This window comes from Ambystoma mexicanum, chromosome 3p (genome assembly GCF_040938575.1).
Source record: "Ambystoma mexicanum isolate Mex_15411 chromosome 3p, UKY_AmexF1_1, whole genome shotgun sequence".
Lineage (NCBI taxonomy): Eukaryota > Metazoa > Chordata > Amphibia > Caudata > Ambystomatidae > Ambystoma > Ambystoma mexicanum.
This window is the reverse complement of record NC_090925.1, coordinates 159450667-159474816: the sequence shown is the minus strand read 5'-3', so window position 1 is coordinate 159474816 and position 24150 is coordinate 159450667. Positions and strand designations below refer to the sequence as shown.

The window sequence follows — 24150 nt, the reverse complement described above, 5'->3', positions numbered from 1 at the left end:
CTTTTATCCCGGTGACCCTGTCCACCAGGCTTTACTAGCTGCCTCTGTTGCCTCACACCTCATACATCTGTGCCCTTTATTCTCACATCCTTTCAATACATCTGGGAAACAATCAGTTCATCGACTCCTGCAATTGACAACAGGTGGGGCAGGGGGTTCCATTCTCTGATCTTGTGTGTGTGTGTGTGTGTGTGTCACACTATCACCTTTCTTCAGCGGAGAGGTGCAAAGGTGGCCATTTTGGGAAACAGGACAGTTATGCCTCTTCCCATCACCAAATCTTGTGAGATTTGTTTGCGGCAGCCCAAGCTGCTTCCTCCTGATGTAGCAAGTCTCTGCTTTCTAGTTCAGTGTTCTGGAAGTTTCCTGGTTAAGTGTCCTATCCTGATAAATGTCTCCTTCCCTTGCACCTCAAAGGAAAGGTCTGCCATGAGCCATGTCAATGGGTATAACCACCCCTTGGTTTTGGAGCCCACGACCTGCTCTGGTTTTGCCAAGGGCAAGAGCTATACCACCTCGCTTGATTAACACTTTGCTGATCTTACTGGGCTGGCCCTATCTATGGCATTTCAGACAGTTTCCCAGGCAGGTTTATTAGCAAAGAGAGGCTCCTATTCTGCTCAGCCCTAGGCAAGGCTTTGTATATTGGCATGGTGAGCTAACGTTAAATCTAATTTAGGTACAAAATCTCACTTATCTATTTCCATATTTAAGAACAGCATAGAATATAGACAATTATATACCGCAGTTAATGGTATTTTCCATAATCAAGAACCTATACATATCCTTAACATATAAGGTTTGTTACCCAAAGGCCTGAGGGCAGCAATTCCCAACAATCATGTTATATGGAGTGGCAGGAGTAGGTCTTCCCATGTGTACCTTTAGTGATCCAGAGCTGCACAGGCCGTAGGCCCATGCACAAACACATATTTTCTGCAAAATGATATGCCCATATACAGTCCAATGGACTTGACTACTGTTTGACCACGCCCATTCTATTGGTGCGGCTGGTCTGGGGGTGTAGGATGTTTTGTCAGTTTAAAAGAAATGCATTGGAGTGGAGGCAATGATTCAGCCCAAGGTGAAAGTCAAACTATGGTGCTGAAAAGGTAAACTATTGGGCATCATCAGAAAAAAAGCGCATTGGAGCCTCACAGTGAGTCAGGGAAGGAATCAGAACAAGCAGTAATGGATGGGAAGAGGATAAGATGTCATGGCACACAAGCAGGACAGATGGATGTGAGCAGGGAAGGCAGTCTTGGGTACATTAGCAGTATAATACTCTCAGGGATGGGAGCAGGGAAGGCAATCTTGGGTACAGTAGAGGTATAGAGTCTCGGGGATGGGAGCATGGGTGGCAGTCTTGGGTACAGTAGCAGTATCGAGTCTCAGGGATGGGAGCAGGGAAGGCAGTCTTGGGTACAGTACCAGTATAGAGTTTCAGGGATGGGAGCAGGGAAGGCAGTCTTGGGTACAGTCGCAGTATAGAGTCTCAGGGATGGGAGCAGGGCAGGCAGTCTTGGGTACAGTAGCAGTATAGAGTCTCGGGGTTTGGAAGTAGAGAAGGCAGTCTTGGGTACAGTAGAGGTATAGAGTTTCAGGGATGGGAGCAGGGGTGGCAGTCTTGGGTACAGTAGCAGTATAGAGTCTCGGGGATGGAAGTAGAGAAGGCAGTCTTGGGTACAGTAGAGGTATAGAGTTTCAGGGATGGGAGCAGGGAAGGCAGTCTTGGGTACAGTAGCAGTATAGAGTCTCGGGGATGGGAGCAGGGAAGGCAGTCTTGGGTACAGTAGCAGTATCGAGTCTCAGGGATGGGAGCAGGGAAGGCAGTCTTGGGTACAGTAGCAGTACAGAGTCTCGGGGATGGGAGCAGGGAAGGCAGTCTTGGGTACAGTAGCAGTATAGAGTCTCGGGGATGGGAGCAGAGAAGGCAGTCTTGGGTACAGTAGAGGTATAGAGTCTCAGGGATGCGAGTAGGGGTGGCAGTCGTGGGTACAGTAGCAGTATAGAGTCTCAGGGATGGGAGCAGGGAAGGCAGTCTTGGGAACAGTAGCAGTACAGAGTCTCGGGGATGGGAGCAGGGAAGGCAGTCTTGGGTACAGTAGCAGTATCGAGTTTCGGGTATGGGAGCAGGGATGGCAGTCTTGGGTACAGTAGCAGTATAAAGTCTCAGGGATGGGAGCAGGGAAGGCAATCTTGGGTACAGTAGCAGTATAAAGTATCGGGGATGGGAGCAGAGAAGGCAGTCTTGGGTACAGTAGAGATATAGAGTCTCAGGGATGGGAGCAGGGGTGGCAGTCTTGGGTACAGTAGCAGTATAGAGTCTCAGGGATGGGAGCAGGGAAGGCAGTCTTGGGTACAGTAACAGTATAGAGTCTCAGGGATGGGAGCAGGGAAGGCAGTCTTGGGTACAGTAGCAGTATAGAGTCTCGGGGATGGGAGCAGAGAAGGCAGTCTTGGGTACAGTAGAGGTATAGAGTCTCAGGGATGGGAGAAGGGGTGGCAGTCTTGGGTACAGTAGCAGTATAGAGTCTCAGGGATGGGAGCAGGGAAGGCAGTCTTGGGTACAGTAGCAGTACAGAGTCTCGGGGATGGGAGCAGGGAAGGCAGTCTTGGGTACAGTAGAGGTATAGAGCCTCAGCGATGGGAGCAGGGGTGGCAGTCTTGGGTATAGTAGCAGTATAGAGTCTCAGGGATGGGAGCAGGGAAGGCAGTCATGGGTACAGTAGCAGTATAGAGACTCAGGGATGGGAGCATAGAAGGCAGTCTTGGGTACAGTAGCAGTAAAGAGTCTCAGGGATGGGAGCAGGGAAGGCAGTCATGGGTACAGTAGCAGTATAGAGTTTCGGGGATGGGAGAAGGGTGGGCAGTCTTGGGTACAGTAGAGGTATAGAGCCTCAGGGATGGGAGCAGGGGTGGCAGTCTCGGGTACATTAGCAGTATAAGACTCTCAGGGATGGGAGCAGGGAAGGCAGTCATGGGTACAGTAGCAGTATAGAGTCTCAGGGACGGGAGCAGGGAAGGCAGTCTTGGGTACAGTAGCGGTATAGAGTTTCGGGGATGGGAGAAGGGTGGGCAGTCTTTGGTACAGTAGAGGTATAGAGCCTCAGGGATGGGAGCAGGGGTGGTAGTCTTGGGTACAGTAGCCGTATAGAGTCTCAGGGATGGGAGCAGGGAAGGCAGTCATGGGTACAGTAGCAGTATCGAGCCTCAGGGATGGGAGCAGGGAAGGCAGACTTCAGTACAGTAGCAGCATCGAGTCTCAGGGATGGGAGCAGGGAAGGCAATCTTGGGTACAGTAGCAGTATAGAGTCTCGGGGATGGGAGCAGAGAAGGCAGTCTTGGGTACAGTAGAGGTATAGAGTCTCAGGGATGGGAGCAGGGGTGGCAGTCTTGGGTACAGTAACAGTATAGAGTCTCAGGGATGGGAGCAGGGAAGGCAGTCTTGGGTACAGTAGCAGTATAGACACTCAGGGATGGGAGCAGGGAAGGCAGTCTTGGGTACAGTAGCAGTATAGAGCCTCAGGGATGGGAGCAGGGGTGGCAGTCTTGGGTACATTAGCAGTATAAGACTCTCAGGGATGGGAGCAGGGAAGGCAGTCATGGGTACAGTAGCAGTATCGAGTCTCAGGGACGGGAGCAGGGAAGGCAGTCTTGGGTACAGTAGCGGTATAGAGTTTCGGGGATGGGAGAAGGGTGGGCAGTCTTGGGTACAGTAGAGGTATAGATCCTCAGGGACGGGAGCAGGGGTGGTAGTCTTGGGTACAGTAGTAGTATAGAGTCTCAGGGATGGGAGCAGGGAAGGCAGTCATGGGTACAGTAGCAGTATCTAGTCTCAGGGATGGGAGCAGGGAAGGCAGACTTGAGTACAGTAGCAGTATCGAATCTCAGGGATGGGAGCAGGGAAGGCAATCTTGGGTACAGTAGCAGTATAGAGTCTCGGGGATGGGAGCAGAGAAGGCAGTCTTGGGTAAAGTAGAGGTATAGAGTCTCAGGGATGGGAGCAGGGGTGGCAGTATTGGGTACATTAACAGTATAGAGTCTCAGGGATGGGAGCAGGGAAGGCAGTCTTGGGTACAGTAGCAGTATAGACACTCAGGGATGGGAGCAGGGAAGGCGGTCTTGGGTACAGTAACAGTATAGAGTCTCAGGGATGGGAGCAGGGAAGGCAGTCTTGGCTACAGTAGCAGTATAGAGCCTCAGGGATGGGAGCAGGGGTGGCAGTCTTGGGTACATTAGCAGTATAAGACTCTCAGGGATGGGAGCAGGGAAGGCAGTCATGGGTACAGTAGCAGTAAAGATTCTCACGGATGGGAGCAGGGAAGGCAGTCATGGGTACAGTAGCAGAATAGATTCTCGGGGATGGGAGCAGGGAAGGCAGTCTTGGGTACAGTAGAGGTATAGAGCCTCAGGGATGGGAGCAGGGGTGGCAGTCTTGGGTACAGCAGCAGTAAAGAGTCTCACGGATGGGAGCAGGGAAGGCAGTCTTGGGTACAGAAGCAGTATAGAGACTCAGGGATGGGAGCAGGGAAGGCAGTCTTGGGTACAGTAGCATTATAGAGTCTCTGGGATGGGAGCACAGAAGGTAGTCTTGGGTACAGTAGAGGTATAGAGCCTCAGGGATGGGAGCAGGGGTGGCAGTCTTGGGTACAGTAGAGGTATAGAGTCTCAGGGACGGGAGCAGGGGTGGCAGTCTTGGGTACAGTAGCAGTATAGAGTCTCAGGGATGGGAGCAGGGAAGGCAGTCTTGGGTACAGTAGCAGTATATAGTCTCGGGGATGGGAGCAGGGAAGGCAGTCTTGGGTACAGTAGCAGTATCGAGTCTCAGGGATGGGAGCAGGGTAGGCAATCTTGGGTACAGTAGCAGTATAGAGTCTCAGGGATGGGAGCAGGGAAGGCAGTCTTGGGTACAGTAGCAGTATAGAGTTTCGGGGATGGGAGCAGGTAGGGCAGTCTTGGGTACAGTAGCAGTATAGGGTCTCAGGAATGGGAGCAGGGAATGCAGTCTTGGGTACAGTAGAGGTATAGAGCCTCAGGGATGGGAGCAGGGATGGTAGTCTTGGGTACAGTAGCAGTATAGAGTCTTAGGGACGGGAGCAGGGAAGGCAATCTTGGGTACAGTAGCAGTATAGAGTCTCGGGGATGGGAGCAGAGAAGGCAGTCTTGGGTACAGTAGAGGTATAGAGTCTCGGGGATAGGAGCAGGGGTGGCAGTCTTGGGTACAGTAGCAGTATTGAGACTCAGGGATGGGAGCAGGGAAGGCAGTCTTGGGTACAGTAGCAGTAAAGAGGCTCAGGGATGGGAGCAGGGAAGGCAGTCTTGGGTACAGTAGCAGTAAAGAGTCTCATGGATGGGAGCAGGGAAGGCAGTCTTGGGTTCAGTAGCAGTATAAAGTCTCGGGATGGGAGCTGGGAAGCAAGCTCAGTCAATGCATCACCTGTCTCTGGTATTCAGTTCAATTATTGACTTATCTCTGGACGGAGTTAGGTATCCCCACGCATTCCCAACACTTTCTGGAGCGGAGCACGCTCTCTACTCTAATTTGAACGGGCTACCTAACACTGTAAGGGAGCAGGACAATAAGCCAGAGAAGGGAGCAGGGAAGGAAGAAAGACAGGTGTTCTGAGCAGGTCACGGACAGAGGCAGGAATGGAACTGGAAATTGACGTGGACCAGAAACCAGTGGGAAATGATCACAAAAGAATGATTCAAGCTAGCACGAAGGGCAGCTTTGAAGGAAACAGAAGAAGAGCGAACTAGGTTCATGGAAGGAAGCAGAACAAGGCACCAAGGAATGAAGCAGGTCAGGAAGTCGTGTAGGGAGAAGGGTAGTGAGTTAAATAAGGGAGCGTATACAGAGGCAGGGGTTCTGGATTAGGACAGGAACGTTGGGTTCAGGTGCAGTGTAGAGAGTTAACGATGTAAGAGAGGCAGGTAGCAAGGCTGAAGGGAGCAGGACGGAGAAGGATGCATCACCTGTCTAGGAGGCAGTGGACCAAACCCTCAGAAAATAAATCTTGACAGGCAAAGTAAGGATCGAGCCGACCTCTTGGAAATCTGGAGCTGCCCATGCATTTTTTAATCAAGTTCCAGGCAAAATGTGGTTCTTGAAAGGGCTCTGAGTATATGGATAAGATAACAAACAAAGGAAATACTCACGATTGGTCATCCAAACTCTCATTTTGATATCATCCTCCGTAGTCAGGGTGCCAGTGTCAGTTTTGTATGCGTGAAACATAGCAACGATTTTTAGCGAAGCCAAGTTCTCTTGCACGCAACCTGTAGGCATCTGCACTAGGTTTTCCAAGTTCTGCATACAAATTCCTGCGGGATCAGCTGCAGGAAAGAGAGTAAGGAAGAAGTGGGCACATTAGTTCGCTGTCAGTGTGCAACAAAGCGCTGGAAATAGAATCCCCGCCCCTTTGCAAAGATGATCATGTTCTGCAGGTACAATCAAGTGCAGAAGAACTATGCCCAATGAGCCAAGTGCAGCAGAACTCTGCCCAATGAGCCAAGTGCAGCATAACTCTGCCTAATGAGCCAAGTGCCATAGAACACTGCCCAATGAGCCAAGTGCATCAGAACTCTGCCCAATGAGCCAAATGCAGAACTATGCCCATTGAGCCAAGTGCAGCAGAACTATGCCCAATGAGCCAAGTGCCATAGAACTGTGTCCAATGAGCCAAGTGCAGCAGAACTCTGCCCAATGAGCCTCTCTATTCCAAAACATGCAGTGTCTAGCCACAATTATGCATTCATTGACAACAACACTCCATCAGAGGGCTCACTGGGAAGCTCAGCAAAGATGAAGGCTTATCTTGCCATTCCTGCCAAACTTAGCATTTATTTTTCTGTTCCTGTGAATGGCATAGTGGGAGCATAAGGAAGGAGTAACCGCCCTATCCCATACCTGATCAGATAATAAAATAAAGCCCATTTCTCATTAGGCGTATTCCGGCCAGCAAGGGCTCTCCACTACCTCTTGGACATTCACTTTGTGTGGTGGTAGAATTTTCCATGAACGTTGAGATGACATTTGACAATATCCTCACAGGAATGTGGTGTGTAGGGATGCATGTGGATGCAATGTTACTCAGACAGCTTTTGGCGCAGTCTACAGCCATGACCCCCCCCCCAGGCATCAGTAGAGAATGTTTGCTAGGAATATCCTTCCCTCCCACGTGCAGCACGTCCAGGTCATGTCCACCTCTGGCCATTTAAAGTACAATGTGAAATACCTTGTGGCGGTCCAAAATACTTTCAATTCTGCAGCTCCAAAACCTTTATATTTAAGTCTGCCCAACTTTAAAAAACTCATTAGTCAAGTTCACAAGCAGTCCGTGTGTTCTTCAGCTTTCATCCTTTGTAGAAATGTTAATTGTACCAGCCCTGGAAATTGCCCTTACGGTACTAAACCTGTAGCCGCCCCATTTACCAGCCTCCGCTGATTGCCATTCCAACTTTCACTGGGCGTATGGATCGTATTGCCATTGGCACACTACTTATGCCACGGGAACCTAGCTTTGCAGTAGAATCAGTGGCTTGTATGAATGATGTCGGTATGTTGTCTAAATCCTCCTAGGTTTGCCTCATTTCTCTCTGGACTGTATATCGAACACTGGATTCCAAGAGATAACTGACTGTTGCAGGCGTTCTATGAATGGCTATACATCCTCACTGTCAGCATACTGGTAATTTTGTCAAATGCATTCTAATTCATTGATATCATTTAGTTTTGATAAGCAATCAATGGCTCTGGTGGTTGCCTTCTTTCTGGCACTCCATACATTTTCTACAATTGTTTTGTATTTTGGTTGCTATCAACTGACCTTCACCACTACTTTATTTTCCTTAATCAGGTTTTCCAAGGATTACTCTGCTACATTACTCCTCTGCAGGTCTGGCCCAACCAGTATTTAAAATGTCCTTGTCTGTAACAGATCACCTTCCACAGACCTACCTCAGAATGACCAAGGCCTAGCGCCTCATCTGTCCTGGTCATACCTGCCTCCTTTCCCACATTTCTGCCTCGTTCCCAGGACAATTTGCTCATGTCACACTACTTTCATAATGATACCCCTCTCCAAGTCTTTTCTCTCCCAACTTGCCTCTACAGTACTCCCTTTACAGGCGTTTCGCCGCAAAGGCTTGAATGCAGCTGGTCTTGCTGCCCTCAACCTATTTACGATTATTGTTGGCCGTGCCGGCCCAATATTTGGCCAATTGTATTTCATGTCTAATGCCATCACAACCTGCAAGTTATCCTTCACATTGCACAGACCTACAGAGTAATAAGGTCCATAGGTTGTGTGAAGGAAGGAGAAAGGGACACTGCTTACTTTAACCTAGTGTCTTCTTTCCTTAGGGGTATGTTGGGAAAACCCTGCCCTAATCCTTGATTTTTCCTCCCTTCCCCATGTTCCAGGGGGCTCATCGAGGTGATCTTGGACCAGGTAAGCAGGGCTGGAGACGGGTATGAGGTGGGTCAAGTATTTAGTAAAGATATATAATTATATTGTATGCCTGCGTACACCTGACTCCCTATAAAGTGTCTGGTATGATTTCCCCCCCCCCTTACAGTAATCTTCCCAGTAAGCTCAAATTTTGACATTGCCAGTAAGCTTAGTTTAACATCTGCTGTAAGCTTGACATTTGTGACATTCCAATAAATTACCCGTTTGGGGTTTCAAGTAAGCTCTATGAAAAGGTTACGTGTTGGAGGCTGAGTGATGGGACAGAGGTGACCTTGTGGATTAGCAGTCACCACCTACTCTGCAATGTAGACCATGCAGTTGGTATGCAGGGGATCTCCAAGGATCTCCAGTCCATCACCAGCTCCTCCAAGAGCTTGAAGGAGCACTGGCTGGCCAAGACAGACATTCCTTAAACTTATCATGGAGGGGAGGTTTGGCTAAAAAGGAAATCTCTCTTGAATGTGCTGGGACCACGCCTTTGGCTTTCTGTGTGCATGAGAATGCAGTTGTGGAATGGTTATGGAAAGGACATGACATGGTGACTGGTTACAGCATGAGCCCATGGGAACCCAGAACTTGAAGATTTTTCGAACCAGTATGGAAGAAGAAAGCCTTTAGTTACCCCACCATTTGAACACAGAAGCTCCAAAGCTTGCAGAGTAGCTCTGACTGCTATATAAACAACAAGGAATCCAAGATGGTGGGCCATGTTAAATAGCACTTGGGTTGCTCCGCCCGACAATCACTTTACAGCTGGAAAGTTTGACATTTGAGTGTGCCAATCACAGTGCTTTCCGTGGTAAAACAGATTATGTCAATTCAACAATTAAGAGACCCACAGCACGCCATCCAGACTGCAAAAAGGAGGAAGGAAAGAGAGTGGATTGGGAGAATGGAATTTGGATTGAAGGTTGATGCACAATGTATGGTGGAGTGGCAAGGAGGTGACCAGAAAGGAGATGGAGGGGAGAAAATGAATGATAAAAGCAGGAGTGGGCGTGATAGTGACAACGCAGAGCTGTGAGGAGGAGAATGAGGGGAGAACAGATGACAATAAGTGGGATGACAAAGGTGAAGAGGAGCTGTGACATGTATTTCCCATGTCTACCCAAGTCAGCCATGCTTAAATTGGCATGTGGTCTGAGCTGCAGACCAGGCCGTGTTACTAAAAGCACAGTGAGATGCAAACACTTTTATATTTGGTACAATGCACGCCCTAAGATTTGCTTATGCTGCTTTTGCAATGTTAAAAAACAGTGTAAATTAAATGGCTCCCTGATCTTTCCAGTTGATGAGATTAGCGCAAAAATAAAATGATCAGGTTAAGCTCAAATATATTCGGACCGCAAAATATTTTTTATGAGTTTACCTAATTAAAAGGTAGACATCACAGTTCCATTCGTCAATTTAGTGCAAAACATTTACATATAATTGTTCAACAAAGTGTACATTACAATTCTGTTCTATAAAAATAGCTGTTCATTGCTGTATAGGCGTTTTCTAGGACAAGCACCAATGTTATAGTAAACAGAAAAACAAACCAATATGAAGGCACTGGAAAGAACTACAAAATCAAGTCTTTTCTGTAGTTTGCATGGATTACAATGTTGTCCACAGAATAATTTGTTGGAACGATTCCTAGTGGCAAATGACGCTTGTGTCCTTGGCTAATATTTAAACAAGAAGAGTGCTGTCGGCAGAATCTTTTGATGGAACAATTCATAGAGTCTGATATTTTTGTTTAGAAAGAGTTTAAGTGCTGGTCAAAGTTTTGGGACTGGGGGTGTGGATAGGGACAGCCTGCAGATAGCTGTTCGGGGTGGCGGAGCGGGCAAGAAGACAGTGCAGACTCAGCTGTCTGGCTGGAGAGGGAGCACAGAGGTTTCCCAGTTGGGAGGGGCCATCTCCCTCTTTTTTCTTTTACTGGATCTTAATGTCTTGCAGCTGTCTTCTAGCTGTTTTGAAGCATATTAAGTCACTAAAGGACTCTGCCTATTGACTTTTTGAGCAGAATTTGGATTCTGTTTGAGCTTCTTGGGGAACAATTCTGTTTTTACCAGCAAGGCAAATCAGCTCACCACCTAAAGATAAGCCACCTTATTCTGGATTGACTATATATTATGGCGCCATTGATCCCAATGGAGATTTAATTCTTTTTGGATGATTCTAATCTTATTTTTGATACTGTTTGATGAAAGGATCATGGTGCATTAATACTTGGAGTTTTTCAATTTTTCCTTGAATTGTAGATAATCCCAGGCATCCAGTCTTCTCAGACCTATTCAACTCCCTACTTTCTACAGTTAGTGAATATCAAGATGCCTTTTACCCTTCATTTGATATCACATTGAGAAAGGTATTCAGGCACTGATTGGGGCAGATGCCTCTATGAGATATGAGATTGCCCATCATGATTTGATGAGACAGGTGCTAGATTGCCTAGCATGTGCTGTGACATTGCCTAGCATGGCCTGGCGAGGCAGGTAGTTGGTTGTAAGGTGACTAGGATTTCTTGCAGAAGGTTGATCAGTCTTAACCTTGATTTGAGGTAGAGGCGATGGCAGCGGTTGTCAGCTTTTTCATTTTAAGTGTGTTGTGTATAGTGATGATAATAAGGGCAATGCTTCTTTATGACACATTTCTCATAATTTAAAGATGTATTTTATACATGAGAATGTAAGAAGAATTCATTGAGTGATCAGTATTTGAATATGAACTTAAAGAGTGGGGCAACTTTCAAATACGTTGTGTATTGATGTGTTATAAATGGTACATGTCTTTTAATACATATATGAAGGGCTACTGGATGGTGTGAGCAGTGGACTATCAATAAAATATATGCGACATTGGCAAACCCCTACTTTGCTGATGATTGCGTAGCAGCCAAGCACCGCAGGGGGTTGATCGCCTGCTCTCATTATGGATGCAGTGACAGTTACATGCTTTTTCCTACCCCTAATCCTACCACAACCCCTGCTGGGGAATCTTGGATACATCCCTTTGGGTGGACGGGAAGGCTCTGGGGGTAGGGGTGATACAAATCACATCAGGAGGAGGAGAGTACATCAGTGAGAGGGGGATGGAAGTGACAAGTGAAGAGGAGCACTGAGGAGCAGGAATGGGGGAGAACATTACGGGAGGAGTTGAGGTGACAAAGGTGAAGAGCTGTGAGGAAGAGCATGAGGGGAGAACATCAAAGTGATGAGGAGAAGTGGATGTGACAGAGGTAAAGAGGAATTGTGAGGAGGGAGCATTTCAGAGATGAGAATGCATAGAGGTGACAAAAGGTGATGTCAGTGGCAGACCTGGGGTGACACGTAAAAAGCATGCAGCGAAACCTAAAGTGAAGAAGCTGGTATGTGCACTATGGGGCACGTGTTGTGGATGTGTGTAGTGTTCAGGTAGGATGGGGAAGGGTGCTGCCATACAGGAGACTGCTTTGTCCTCCCTGTAGGCTGCAGGCACTGCAAGGACATCGAGACTACACTACCCAGCATGCCTCGCGCACAGACAGCCAATCAGGGATCGGATCGGGCGTGGTACGCCCCAACGCGCATGCGCGAAAACATCAGCACGGGCTTGTGCGCGAGATCGCCGGGGAGAAGGACGTGAGACACCGAGCTCCGCAGGAAAGCTCGTGCGAGGGGCCCCGCCCCACCTGATTGAGATTCCGGCCCCTTGCCATTACTCAGATAAGCTTGGGACGCATATCCAGGGGATCGAAGCCGCGCAACACCCAGTCCTGAGAAAGCCCGTAGAGGGAGTTTTGGGAAGCGCAGCGGGCACAGTCTCCCAGTCCATATCGCTCGCCCCTGCGCCGGCATACAAGATAAGTACTAGTCCTGGGGATAAAAAAAGTGTTTAGCAGCGCGTGTCATGCAGATATGAGGAACGCAACATTGGCATTGTAAAACGGAAAATACCCGCGCCCCAAGCCACGCGCGGCGAAGGTCGCGCTGGCATTTATACTGACGACTTGTTTTGCTAGAAGACAAGTACAGCGAACGGCATAGTCCGTGGGGAGCGTATCATTGAGCCTAGGAAGAAAGTATGAATGTGGCATGGAGTGAATGACCGTGTGTATGTGTGACCAAGAATAACACATATTCTTTCTTTGTAGCGGAAGACGTGACCAGCCTACACCGCCTCTGAGACGCAGCACAGACTGACAGCTTATCAAGGACCGTGCACTTGGACCGGAAAATGGACCCAAGGTAAGTGTTGCATGCTAGACTAACTGTGACAGTGGTTTCCCACTGCCAATTGAACTGCCCAAAGGGCTTAATTGTTTGTTTATGTGATTCATAATTCAGAAAGCGTAGTGTTAGGCCCACCCTGTAGGCACTGCAGGAATACCATTTGGTGTGTTTTGAAGATGACGATGAAGGTGTGCAGCAGTTGAGCCTCACCCAATCTCCCCCTACCTACCCATTACCTCACCCTATTCCTTTTCCCGGTTTTCCCACAACCCCCCAACCTATCCAATCAACGAGACCCTAACCCTCTTTCCCTGCCCTGGTCACGAAGGCCTGCGTAAGCTTCGTCTTGCAGGTATCAAGACCAGTGTGGGGGTAGTTGGTACATCCACTCCTGCGCCAGGTACCGGTGTGCAACCCTGACAGCAGCACAAGCCCACAAATAATTACGGCGCCTGAGTGGGTTTGATACCCTCCCCCGTTTTTCGCAATATGACGGAGATTGCTAAAGTCCTGCAGGATCTGCAAAACGAATTGGCAGCATCTCGACAGGAATACGCTACCTTATCGGTTCAAGTCCGAAGTCTGGCAGCGCAGACCTCTCCCTTACCTGGTTCGGCTCCGGTCCCCGTCCAAGTGCAAGTGTCACCAGAACCCACAATTCCTCTGGCACCCCCAGAGCGTTATGGTGGGGACCCTCAGAAGTTTACTACTTTCATCACTCAGTGTCCCCTCCAGTTTCTTACTAAACCCACGGCCTTCCGGTCCACCCAGTCTAGGACGGCCTTCGTCATTTCTTATCTCACGGGGGATGCCGCTGCATGGGCCAATCCTTTGGTGCATAAGGACGACCCACTACTATATGACTGGGATAGGTTTCTGGGTGAGTTTGAGAAGGTATTCAACCGACGGGCAGCCACCCTGTATAAGGATAGAGAGCTTTTGACGCTCAGGCAGGGAAACAAGGAACTGGTGACTTACGTTACACACTTCAACCGCTTGGTAGCGGAAGCTGAGTGGCCTGCCAACAAGCGGATATCTCTATTCTATCAGGGTCTGCGGGACGATCTGAAAGATCTAATTGCCCAGGTTGATCCACAGCCGGTGGAATGCTCCGGCATGATCGATCTTGCCTTACGGTTGGATCATCGCCAGGCTGAGAGACGGGGCGATAAAAGAAAAGGTGAACCTCGCCCGATGGTCCGGTTAGACCAGTCTTGTGGACCTTGTGGGCCGGTAGAAAGATCTGGTGGGGACGAACCCATGCAAATAGGTTCTGTCCGAGGACCCTTATCCAAGGAAGAGATGGAGCGGCGGAGGAAAGAAGGTGTTTGCCTTTATTGTGGTTTAGCTGGGCATTTCGTGCGAGAGTGCCCCACGAAGCCTAAGAGTCAGGGAAACGCCTCTGCTCGGCGGAAGTGGGGGTCACCCGACCGAGCTTTCCGGAGATTAGGGCCCCAGTCACGGACAATCCCAATTATGCTCCCCATATTAAGATATCAGGTCAATTGAGCTATTCAGGACACCAGAGGATGGTATCCATGCTGGTGGATTCGGGAGCAACGGGAAATTTCATTGATACCAAGTGTGTTGTAGCATTAGGGATCTCCGTTCACCCGAAAGTAACACCAGAGCCAGTTCAGGCGGTTGATGGCACCCCTCTCAGTTCAGGTCCTATTACTCATTGTACCCAAAAATTGACCCTACAATGTGGGGAATCACATTGGGAAGAGATCATCTTTGACGTGATTGCCGCCCCACAGTTCGGGATTATTCTTGGACTACCCTGGTTACGTAAACACGATCCAGATATTCAGTGGCTTACTGGTCGGGTCGCATTGAACTCCACTTATTGCCAAACACATTGTAGACCAAAACCCCTCATAGCTTTGTGCACCATTGGTACTGTAGAGGACCAGCCGGCCAAGACCTGTTTTACAGATCTACCCAAAGAATACTCCGACTTTGCGGATGTGTTCAATAAAAAGGCTGCAGAGACTCTGCCTCCGCATAGATCATTCGACTGCAGAATAGCTCTCGAACCGGGAGCTGTTCTCCCATGCAGTCATATCTATGCGCTCACAGAGGCAGAAAATGAACACCTTCGCGAGTATATTGCTACAAACTTGCAGAGCGGTTTTATTCGCCATTCCAACTCGCCAGTCTCTTCCCCCTTATTCTTCGTTCCCAAGAAGTCCGGGGAGCTCCGGACTTGTATCGATTACCGTGGGTAAACCGGATTACCATCAAAAACCGTTACCCCCTTCCTCTCATACCTGTTCTGTTAGACCAGGTACGAGATGCGGTCATCTACACTAAGTTGGACCTTAGAGGCGCTTACCATCTAGTGCGGGTGCGTGAGGGGGACGAATGGAAAACCGCCTTCCGTACAAAATTCGGATTGTATGAATACCAGGTTATGCCATTCGGCCTCTGTAATGCACCCGCAGCCTTCCAACATTTCTTGGATGAAGTCCTCCGAGAGTTTCTGGACATCTGTGCAGTTGTCTATATAGATGACATTTTAATTTACTCTCGTAGTCCTCAGGAACACATCCAGCACGTTCGCGCCGTATTATCTAAATTGCGGGAACATCAACTCTACGCTAAGTTAGAGAAGTGCGAGTTTCATCGTACCACCGTTGAATTTTTGGGGTATTTCCTGACACCCACCGGGGTACAAATGGACCAGAAAAAGGTGCAAGCGATACTAAGTTGGCCATCCCCTACTAACGTGAAGGAGGTACAATCCTTCCTGGGATTTGCCAACTTCTATCGGCGCTTTGTAAAAAGCTTTTCGGAATTAGTGACACCAATCACCAAATTACTACGTAAAGGATGTACCTTTGTGTGGGATCAAGCCGCTGAACAAGGTTTCCAACTACTTAAGAGCGCTTTTACTAATGCACCTGTCCTGAGGCACCCTGACCTAGCTCAACCATTTATAGTGGAGACCGACGCCTCCAGCTATGCTCTAGGGGCCATATTGTCTCAAAGGAATCCAGAATCAGGCCTACTCCATCCAGTGGCCTATTACTCGCGAAAACTGTTACCAGCTGAGGCAAACTACACCATTGCGGACGGTGAATTACTTGCCATCAAAGCCGCCTTTGATGAGTGGCGGCATTATCTGATGGGGGCTCGGCACACAGTGACTGTAATAACAGATCACCGGAACTTGCAATTTATCCGGACTGCTAAAAACTTGAGCCCGCGGCAATTGCGTTGGGCCCTGTTCTTCACAGAATTTGATTTTATAATCGCATATAGGCCGGGCACTAATAATCGAAAGGCCGACATTTTGTCACGGTATCCTGATCCTGTCAGTAAGACAGAAAGTGTTCCACAGACCATAGTTCCACTGGCACGCATTGTCGGTGCTACGACTGGACTATTTGAGACAATTCAGCAAGAATTATCCATGCAGGATTTGCACAAGTGGTGTGCAGAAGACCCGCAACATCAGGTAGTTGCTGGGCTCCCGTATCACGGCCAGCAACTCTTCTTACCCACTACCAAACTCCAGAAAAAAGCCATGTCTTGGTGCCACGATTCCCCTCTAGCGGGCCACCCAGGTAGGACAAAGACCCAAGAACTGGTATCACGGTATTTCTGGTGGCCTACTTGGCAGCGAGACGTACAACAGTATGTGAGTGACTGCGATACGTGTGCACGTAATAAATCCGACCACAGTAAACCAGCAGGGTTGTTGTGCCCATTACCAACACCTTCTGCACCCTGGTGCTCCATCACTATGGATCTCATAGTAGATCTACCTGCAGTCCAGGGGTTTACCTCCATCATGGTGGTTGTTGATACGTTTTCTAAAATGGCACACTTTATCCCTTGTATGGGAGTACCAACCGCAGGTCAAGTCGCAGAGCTATTTCTTCAGCATATAGTACGCCTCCATGGACTGCCCTCCCACATAATAACGGATAGGGGACCACAATTCACCTCTCGCTTCTGGCGTGAATTCTGCAAAGTCATAGGAATGGATGTGGGCTTGACATCGGGCTACCATCCGGCAACAGACGGCCAAACAGAGAGAGTCAATCAGGGGCTAGAACAGTACTTACGCCGTTTTATTGCCAGTCGGGAAGCAACTTGTTTGCAACAGGTGGAACCATACTTCCACAAAGCAATCACCCTTTTACTGCCTTTATGGCTACCATTCCAGGGTACTCCCTGTTGCATTGGCAGAATCCGAGCCGACCCTTCCAACCATAACAGAACGGAGGAAGTGCATGGAAAAAGTGTGGAAAGAGGCGCAGGATAATCTTGTACAATCCAAGACCACCTACAAGAAGTATGCTGATAAACATCGTCGAGCCTGCCCTCAATATCAAGTGGGAGACATGGTTTGGCTCTCCACTCGAAATATAACTTTACATGGACCACGTAAATTACAACCACGATATCTGGGCCCATTCCCTATAGAACGAATCATCAATCCAGCAGAAAAACCCCGGCCTCCACCGGCCTTCCGTGGGTGGGGGAGTGATGTCAGGGGCAGACCTGGGGTGGCACGTAAAAAGCATGCAGCAAAACCTAAAGTGTAGAAGCTGGTATGTGCCCTGCACTATGGGGCACGTGTTGTGGATGTGTGTGGTGTTCAGGTAGGATGGGGAAGGGTGTTGCCATACAGGAGACTGCTTTGTCCTCCCTGTAGGCTGCAGGCACTGCAAGGACATCGAGACTACACTACCCAGCATGCCTCGCGCACAGACAGCCAATCAGGGATCGGGCGTGGTACGCCACAACGCGCATGCGCGAAAACATCAGCACGGGGCTTGTGCTCGAGATCGCCGGGGAGAAGGACGTGAGACACCGAGCTCCACAGGAAAACTCGTGCGAGGGGCCCCGCCCCACCTGATTGAGATTCCGTCCCCTCGCCATTACTCAGATAAGTTTGGGACGCATATCCAGGGGATCGAAGCCGCGCAACACCCAGTCCTGAGAAAGCCCGTAGAGGGAGTTTTGGGAAGCGCAGGGGGCACAGTCTCCTAGTCCATATCGCTCGCCCCTGCGCCGGCATACGAGATAAGTACGAGTCCTAGGGATAAAAAAAGTGTTTAGCAGCACGTGTCATGCAGATATGAGGAACGCAACATTGGCATTGTAAAACGGAAAATACGAGCGCCCCAAGCCACGCGCGGCGAAGGTCGCGCTGGCATTTATACTGACGACTTGTTTTGCTAGAAGACAAGTACAGCGAACGGCATAGTCCGTGGGGAGCCGTATCATTGAGCCTAGGAAGAAAGTATGAATGCGGCATGGAGTGAATGACCGTGTGTATGTGTGACCAAGAATAACACATATTCTTTCTTTGTAGCGGAAGACGTAACCAGCCTACACCGCCTCTGAGACGCAGCACAGACTGACAGCTTATCAAGGACCGTGCACTTGGACCGGACAATGGACCCAAGCTAAGTGTTGCATGCTAGACTAACTGTGACAGTGGTTGCCCACTGCCAATTGAACTGCCCAAAGGGCTTAATTGTTTGTTTATGTGATTCATAATTCAGAAAGCGTAGTGTTAGGCCCAGCCTGTAGGCACTGCAGGAATACCATTTGGTGTGTTATGAAGATGACGATGAAGGTGTGCAGCAGTTGAGCCTCACCCAATCTCCCCCTACCTACCCATTACCTCGCCCTATTCCTTTTCCCGGTTTTCCCACAACCCCCCAACCTATCCAATCAATGAGACCCTAACCCTCTTTCCCAGCCCTGGTCGCGAAGGCCTGCGTAAGCTCCGTCTTGCAGGTATCAAGACCAGTGTGGGGGTAGTTGGTACATCCACTCCTGCGCCAGGTACCGGTGTGCAACCCTGACGGGTGAAGAGAAGGTGTGAGGAGGAGGGGAGGACATAAAAGGTTGGATGGGCAGTGACAGGTGAAAAGGAGCTCTGAGGAGCAGGTGGAAGGGAGAACATTAGAGAGGAGGAGGAGTGGATTTGACAAAGGTTAAGAGATATGAGGACGAGCAGGAGTGGAGAACGTCAGAGCGAGGAGTAGAAGTGGATGTGACAGAGGTGAAGATGAGTTGTGAGAAGGGCAGGAGAAGATTACATAGAGGAGAAGGAATGGAGATCAAAAGAGGAGAAGGAGAAGTGAACATCAGAGAAAGGAGCAGAAGCTGAAGAGAGGTAGAAGAGAAGAAGGAGGGGAGACCATCAGGAAGAGTAGGAGGAGCGGGGGTGACAGAGGTGAAGAGGAGTTATGAGTAATGAGATAAAAGAACACTGGAGCTAGAGGAGCTGAGAGGCGGAGGAGAAAATGAAAGTGGAGAAGCAGGCCGGAAGGTGGGGAGAAGGGAGAGGAGGTGCAGATTGGAGTGTGGTGTATCAGTGAGGAGGAAAGGAGGAGAGAGAGAGAGAAATGGAAGAAGAGTGTCGAGGTGAAGTGATGAGGAGGGGGTGACCAAGTAGTGAGTTAAGGGAGAAAGGGTCAGTCAGGACATGAGCATTTAAGGGGACTCCTAGCTTGGAGGAGTAGGCCAAAGGGAGGTCTCAGACAACCTGTCAATGTATGCGACCCATCATCTTCTGGGACTAACATTATCCTGCAAAGGATATAAAACTGTCTGACCCTTGGCCCACATCTGACAAGAGTGAAATCACCCCCCGCCCCCTATCCAAAAAAGAAGTGCTGTGCACTTAAATCCTAAAGGACCGAGTCACACTTTGCTTCATGCCAGCAGAACATATACCAAAGAAAGGAGGGAGCAGGACTGAGGACCACATTCTTAGCAGAAGCCTGATGTGTTTACTCTGCTGAGTTCTGATCCAGAAACCTAAATGAAGCCTAATTGCTTCATTTCCTCTTTTAATAAAAACACTAGAATCACATAACTTGGATTTAAGACATCTGTTTATCTAATGGCAGAAACAACTCCCAGTTTAACATTCCCACTAAGATACCCATTTGACATTCCTAGTACGCTTCAAATTCCCAGTAAACCTAACATTCCCATTAATATCACGGTTTGCCATTCCCAGTAACCTCACAGTTTGGAATTCTTAGCAAACATTCTGTTCGATATTCTCTGTATGCCTGACATTCCTGCTAGGTCTCGGATCGACATCCCTAGACAGATTGACATACCAGTAAGAGCTCATTTTGGCAATTTCGCATTTGACATTACTAGTAAGCTAACATTCAGAGTAAAGTCCAATTTGGCATTTGCAATGAGCTTGGCATTCCAAGCAATTTCCTAGATTGATAATCACAGGAAAGCCCACATTCAGTAATCTACCAGGTTGTCCTTCTGCAAGCGTGACATGTCAGGTTAACTTCCATTTTGTCATTTCACAGCAAGGTCCCAGTTTGACATTCAAAGTAACCTCTTATGGCGACATTCACTGTAAGCTAACAGTGTTACATTGCAAGGAAGCTCCCTGTTTGTGTGGCCTTACAGGAGCCATTTTGCACGTTGGCACTCTATAAATCACCAATAAAATAAATACATTGGGAGGCACCAGCAAGCTTGACATTCCCATCAATCTCCATCTTGACATTCTAGTAAGATTTCAGTTTACACAATGTAAGTATATGATACTGAAAAATCACAATAACCCCAAAAAATCATGGAGCACTGGATGCCGTTGGAGAAACCCTGCTTGTTTGGCCCACGCACCCTACAACATAAAGGCAAGAGGCAGGAAAAGGCCCTGCAACTATGACTTTGAGACAAGGTTTTCCAAACACTCGGACCAAAAATGGCACCTATAGTTTCCTATGGTGCCAACAGCTTCACGCTGGCCGATAAGCCTCCCATGGCTATGCGTCTCATCGCCAGACCCTGCCTCGGATATTCACAGGACTTCCTGTTCTGCATGCCCCATCTCACACATCACCCTGACTTTGATTCTGTGTTGTATATGCCTTTCATGCTTTGAACCCCGCGTTTGCATACACTACTACGCATGGGTGAACACGTTCAAGTCGTAAGCTACTAGCCAGGTATAAAAAGTCACTCGCCTCCTGCATTTACCATTTCCACACATCACACCATTTCGTCATTGTCAAGAGTCATTTATCACTCGCCAATGGCTAGTGGCGAGTGCACATTTTGAGCCCAATTATTAACTACTTTTTCCACTGCATCCTATGCCCTCTGAGATGGACTTCAACTTTATGGAGCACCGCCTTTTCTTTGTGTATATGTGTTTATGCATCAACACTCACCTTTTTATATTTGCCCTCCTTTTCAAGGATGATTGTAAATCACTCTGAAGCCTATTGGGCCTGTATGTGTTCTACAGTATATCAATTGTTATTGAGTGACAGAACTTTGAAGGGTCATTCTTAAGGTGCCATTTCAATGTTGAGTAATGGCTGATTGGTGGCTGGCAGTGTGTATTCTTCAGCATGCAAAGTAGGGAACTTGACAAGGAGTGACACCGCGCAGAATGATGTGGAGTGCATGCTTCCCAAAGCATGGAGGGTGCACGGTGTCACCACATGGTTTAAGGTTGGAGGTGCACTGCAGCTCTGACGTCATTTTGTTTCACATACCAACTCAGCTTTACAAAGATTGGCCAAGGACATGAGCTCTTAAGACTGCAGTAGCTAGCAAGGGGTATGCATTCCAAAGATTAAACCATTGCAATGCAAAAGCCCAAACTATTGGTTTTGTTCATGCCCGAGTGACGAGATTGCAGGGCTAGACTTCTGTATGCTTCATTCAACCCGATCTTCACAGCCTCGTGCGCTTTGCAGAATGTTTCGCACCAGCGGCTAAGCAAATGTCTTCTCTCAAACTATAAGGTGCGTTTTAAGCGAGTCAAATGATTTGATCATGGCCAGAAAAAGAGCATGGGAAGAGGACCTAGATGAACTCAAGGAGGTCTTTGCTCTGGGAATGTGGCACAGGCTTCAGTAACTTCGTATGCAAGCTGGGAACCCTCTGGAGACGGGGCAGGGCCAGGGTTCTTCTGGTGGGCTGTGTTGTACCCAAGTTATTAAAGGACTTAGCGAGCGACACCAATGTCCACCCCATCCATCAACCACTAGGGTGCAGTGGAAAAGTCCCCTGCCACATCCACTTTGACCTTGTTCTGTCCCTCACTGGATAAGGGACCAGGCCAGGGCTCAAGAGTAATGTGAGACAGACAATGTTTGGGAAAGCGAGGTGTATTCCTGGGGCATTGTGAGACATAACCAGGATGGCACTCTTCTGCAATCAGTTATGGGCAATGCCCTAGTATGCTGTGCATGTGGTAAAACTTAACAACAACTATAGTTCCTTTCTGTTATTTTTAACAGACAAAAATTCATAGGTAGATTTGGGTTGATTTTAATACATTTTAGCAAAATGTATGTTTGGAAAACACCAGAAACAGGGCGACGAGGAACCGGACATAAATGCAGGGGTTGTATGTAGGTGCTGTATCGGTGCCTCTCGAGTTTAAATCCTCTCCTGTGGGCCTACTTCCTGTGCTTTTTGGTAAGTGCTAATGTTGTCGTAAACCCCCATACAGCTATACTTGCAAATGGACCAGAAAACGCAGCAAAGAGAAAGCAAGAGTAACATACTCACGGACACACGTGACCACTATCTTTGCAGAGTCCTCTACCACGTTTCCAGGAAGTGTCATATTAAGGGGTTGAATTACACTGCCACCTACAACAAAACACACGTGACCACACATTTTTTAAAAAAAGACACGTACAAACTGTATCCCAACATTTTAGCAAAGCATGAAATGCACCTAAAGAGGACTATGGCACCATGAGAAGCCTTTTCACCTGTGCTGCCTCGGCTCATCCTTTGCGATGCACAGAGGCGTTGCTGGGGGGCGGGGGGGCTGAGGGGGCTATAGCGCCGGGTCTTTTGGCTGTAGCCCAGGATAGAAGATCAGGGGTTACAACGAAAAGGCTAGCTAGCCCCCAGTCCCGACAGTCCCAAAATTAGCGTAGCCCCAGATCTTTTCCAGACCTAGCAACACCCCTGGCGATGCATGAAATTTGCACTTTCACACATTTCATGAAATTAGGCACTGAATGTCACAATTTTCGCTCCATCGTCAACATTTTATGAAATAAACAAATATGCGACCAATACAGTTGCTGTAAATCGAGTCTTCACATATAGATGTTGCCGAGTTCAACACAAGCACAAGTGCTGAAAAAAACAAAATCAGTAAACGGACTGTTGTTGGATTTTTTCTCAGCAAAGTACCCAGTTGCCTGTTTGCTGGTCAAATCTCCAGCAGGTGGTCTGCAGTTTTTTTCTTTCCCTGCAAAGTGAACAATCCCCCATGTCCAACTCCCTCCCACCAATACTTGTTGGACACTACTATTCAGAACCCCTGAGTGGCCAAGAACGCAGAGCAATCGATAGCGGAAAACTGGAGAATCTAACCTCAAATGTGGGGTGGAGGGACCCATTATGGGGCATGTGGCACACAGAGATATGATAGGTTATTTATAACGCGCTTAATACCCAGAGGTTTCTAAGCGCGGACCCGGGGATGGAACCTGTGTTGCTCCGTGTCGTCTTGTTCCAAGGCGAGCACGTTGCCCATGAGCTATCCTCCCAAGACAAGATAAGTCGTCATTGCACAATTAGAAAACGGGGTCATGGGTTTTGTTTTTGCCACATTGTATGTAAAGACGGGAGGCGCACTGAAGTAACATGAGGAACTGCCCCAGTTTAAGCTTGAGAACTCAGTTTGCAGTGTCACAGTGTACACCAGACAGTAAACATTTGCATCTGTATTAAAATCACTACATGGCCGTGACGCTACACAGAGGTGTCAAAATACATGTTTTTACTGGGGACCATTCTAAGATTTTTTGTGCCGATCTAAGAGAACATATTATATTTAACCGTTGCAGGTGAATGAACTTTGCCTTCTTAAGATCCAACTATCAGCTAGAAATGTGCTCTCTTTTCAGTCAAACCTGTTGTGTCTTCCTTGCTTTCAGCGGTTGTATGGTCCTTTAGACAAGGCAGCCATTCCAGGCTGGTCTTCCATGCCCACGGCTTCTCCACTCGATCGAGTTTTTACTGAGAACGCTCTTTTCTTTTGAGATTGAACTGACCAGTGGGTGCTCCTCTTCCAACCATTTCCCTGTGCACCACCAATGAAGGACCACCTATGGGACTTCAGAAGCGAATGCATTGTCCCATCTCGGTATATTATTTCCAGCTAGTCCAATGAAGTTATCAAAACCTGCATTTTGAATGATCTTCAAAGTAAAAATATTTAACTAAATACATAGACTATTTACTTTCTTATGAACACAATATCCAGGAGTGAACCTGTACAAAACGGTCTCCGAGATTCAAGTCACAATTCCTTACTATATTTTGTGAAGAATCTGTTAAAGATTGTATTTGCAAATTAAGAAAACATGTAGTTTTCAACTTATTTTGCTGCTAAAATATATATATATTACAGGATTCTTTTAATCAAATTAAGTTAAAAGGATTTGCTAGAAAGTTCTAATTATTTTGCTGATGAAAAA

At 48.0% G+C, this 24150-nt stretch overlaps 1 protein-coding gene across 2 annotated transcripts in view; it reads right to left on the bottom strand.

Moving 5' to 3' along the window:
* The window catches only part of LOC138580191 (alpha-2-macroglobulin-like), a 574708-nt gene that overhangs the window by 255896 nt on the left and 294662 nt on the right, over positions 1–24150 (bottom strand). For both annotated transcript variants that reach the window (XM_069650528.1, XM_069650529.1), the window contains exons 10-11: positions 22217–22300; positions 6163–6339 (exon numbers count right to left, since the gene is read on the bottom strand). In XM_069650528.1, coding sequence (XP_069506629.1) covers positions 6163–6339; positions 22217–22300 — 261 coding nt within the window. The remainder of the gene's footprint in view (positions 1–6162; positions 6340–22216; positions 22301–24150) is intronic.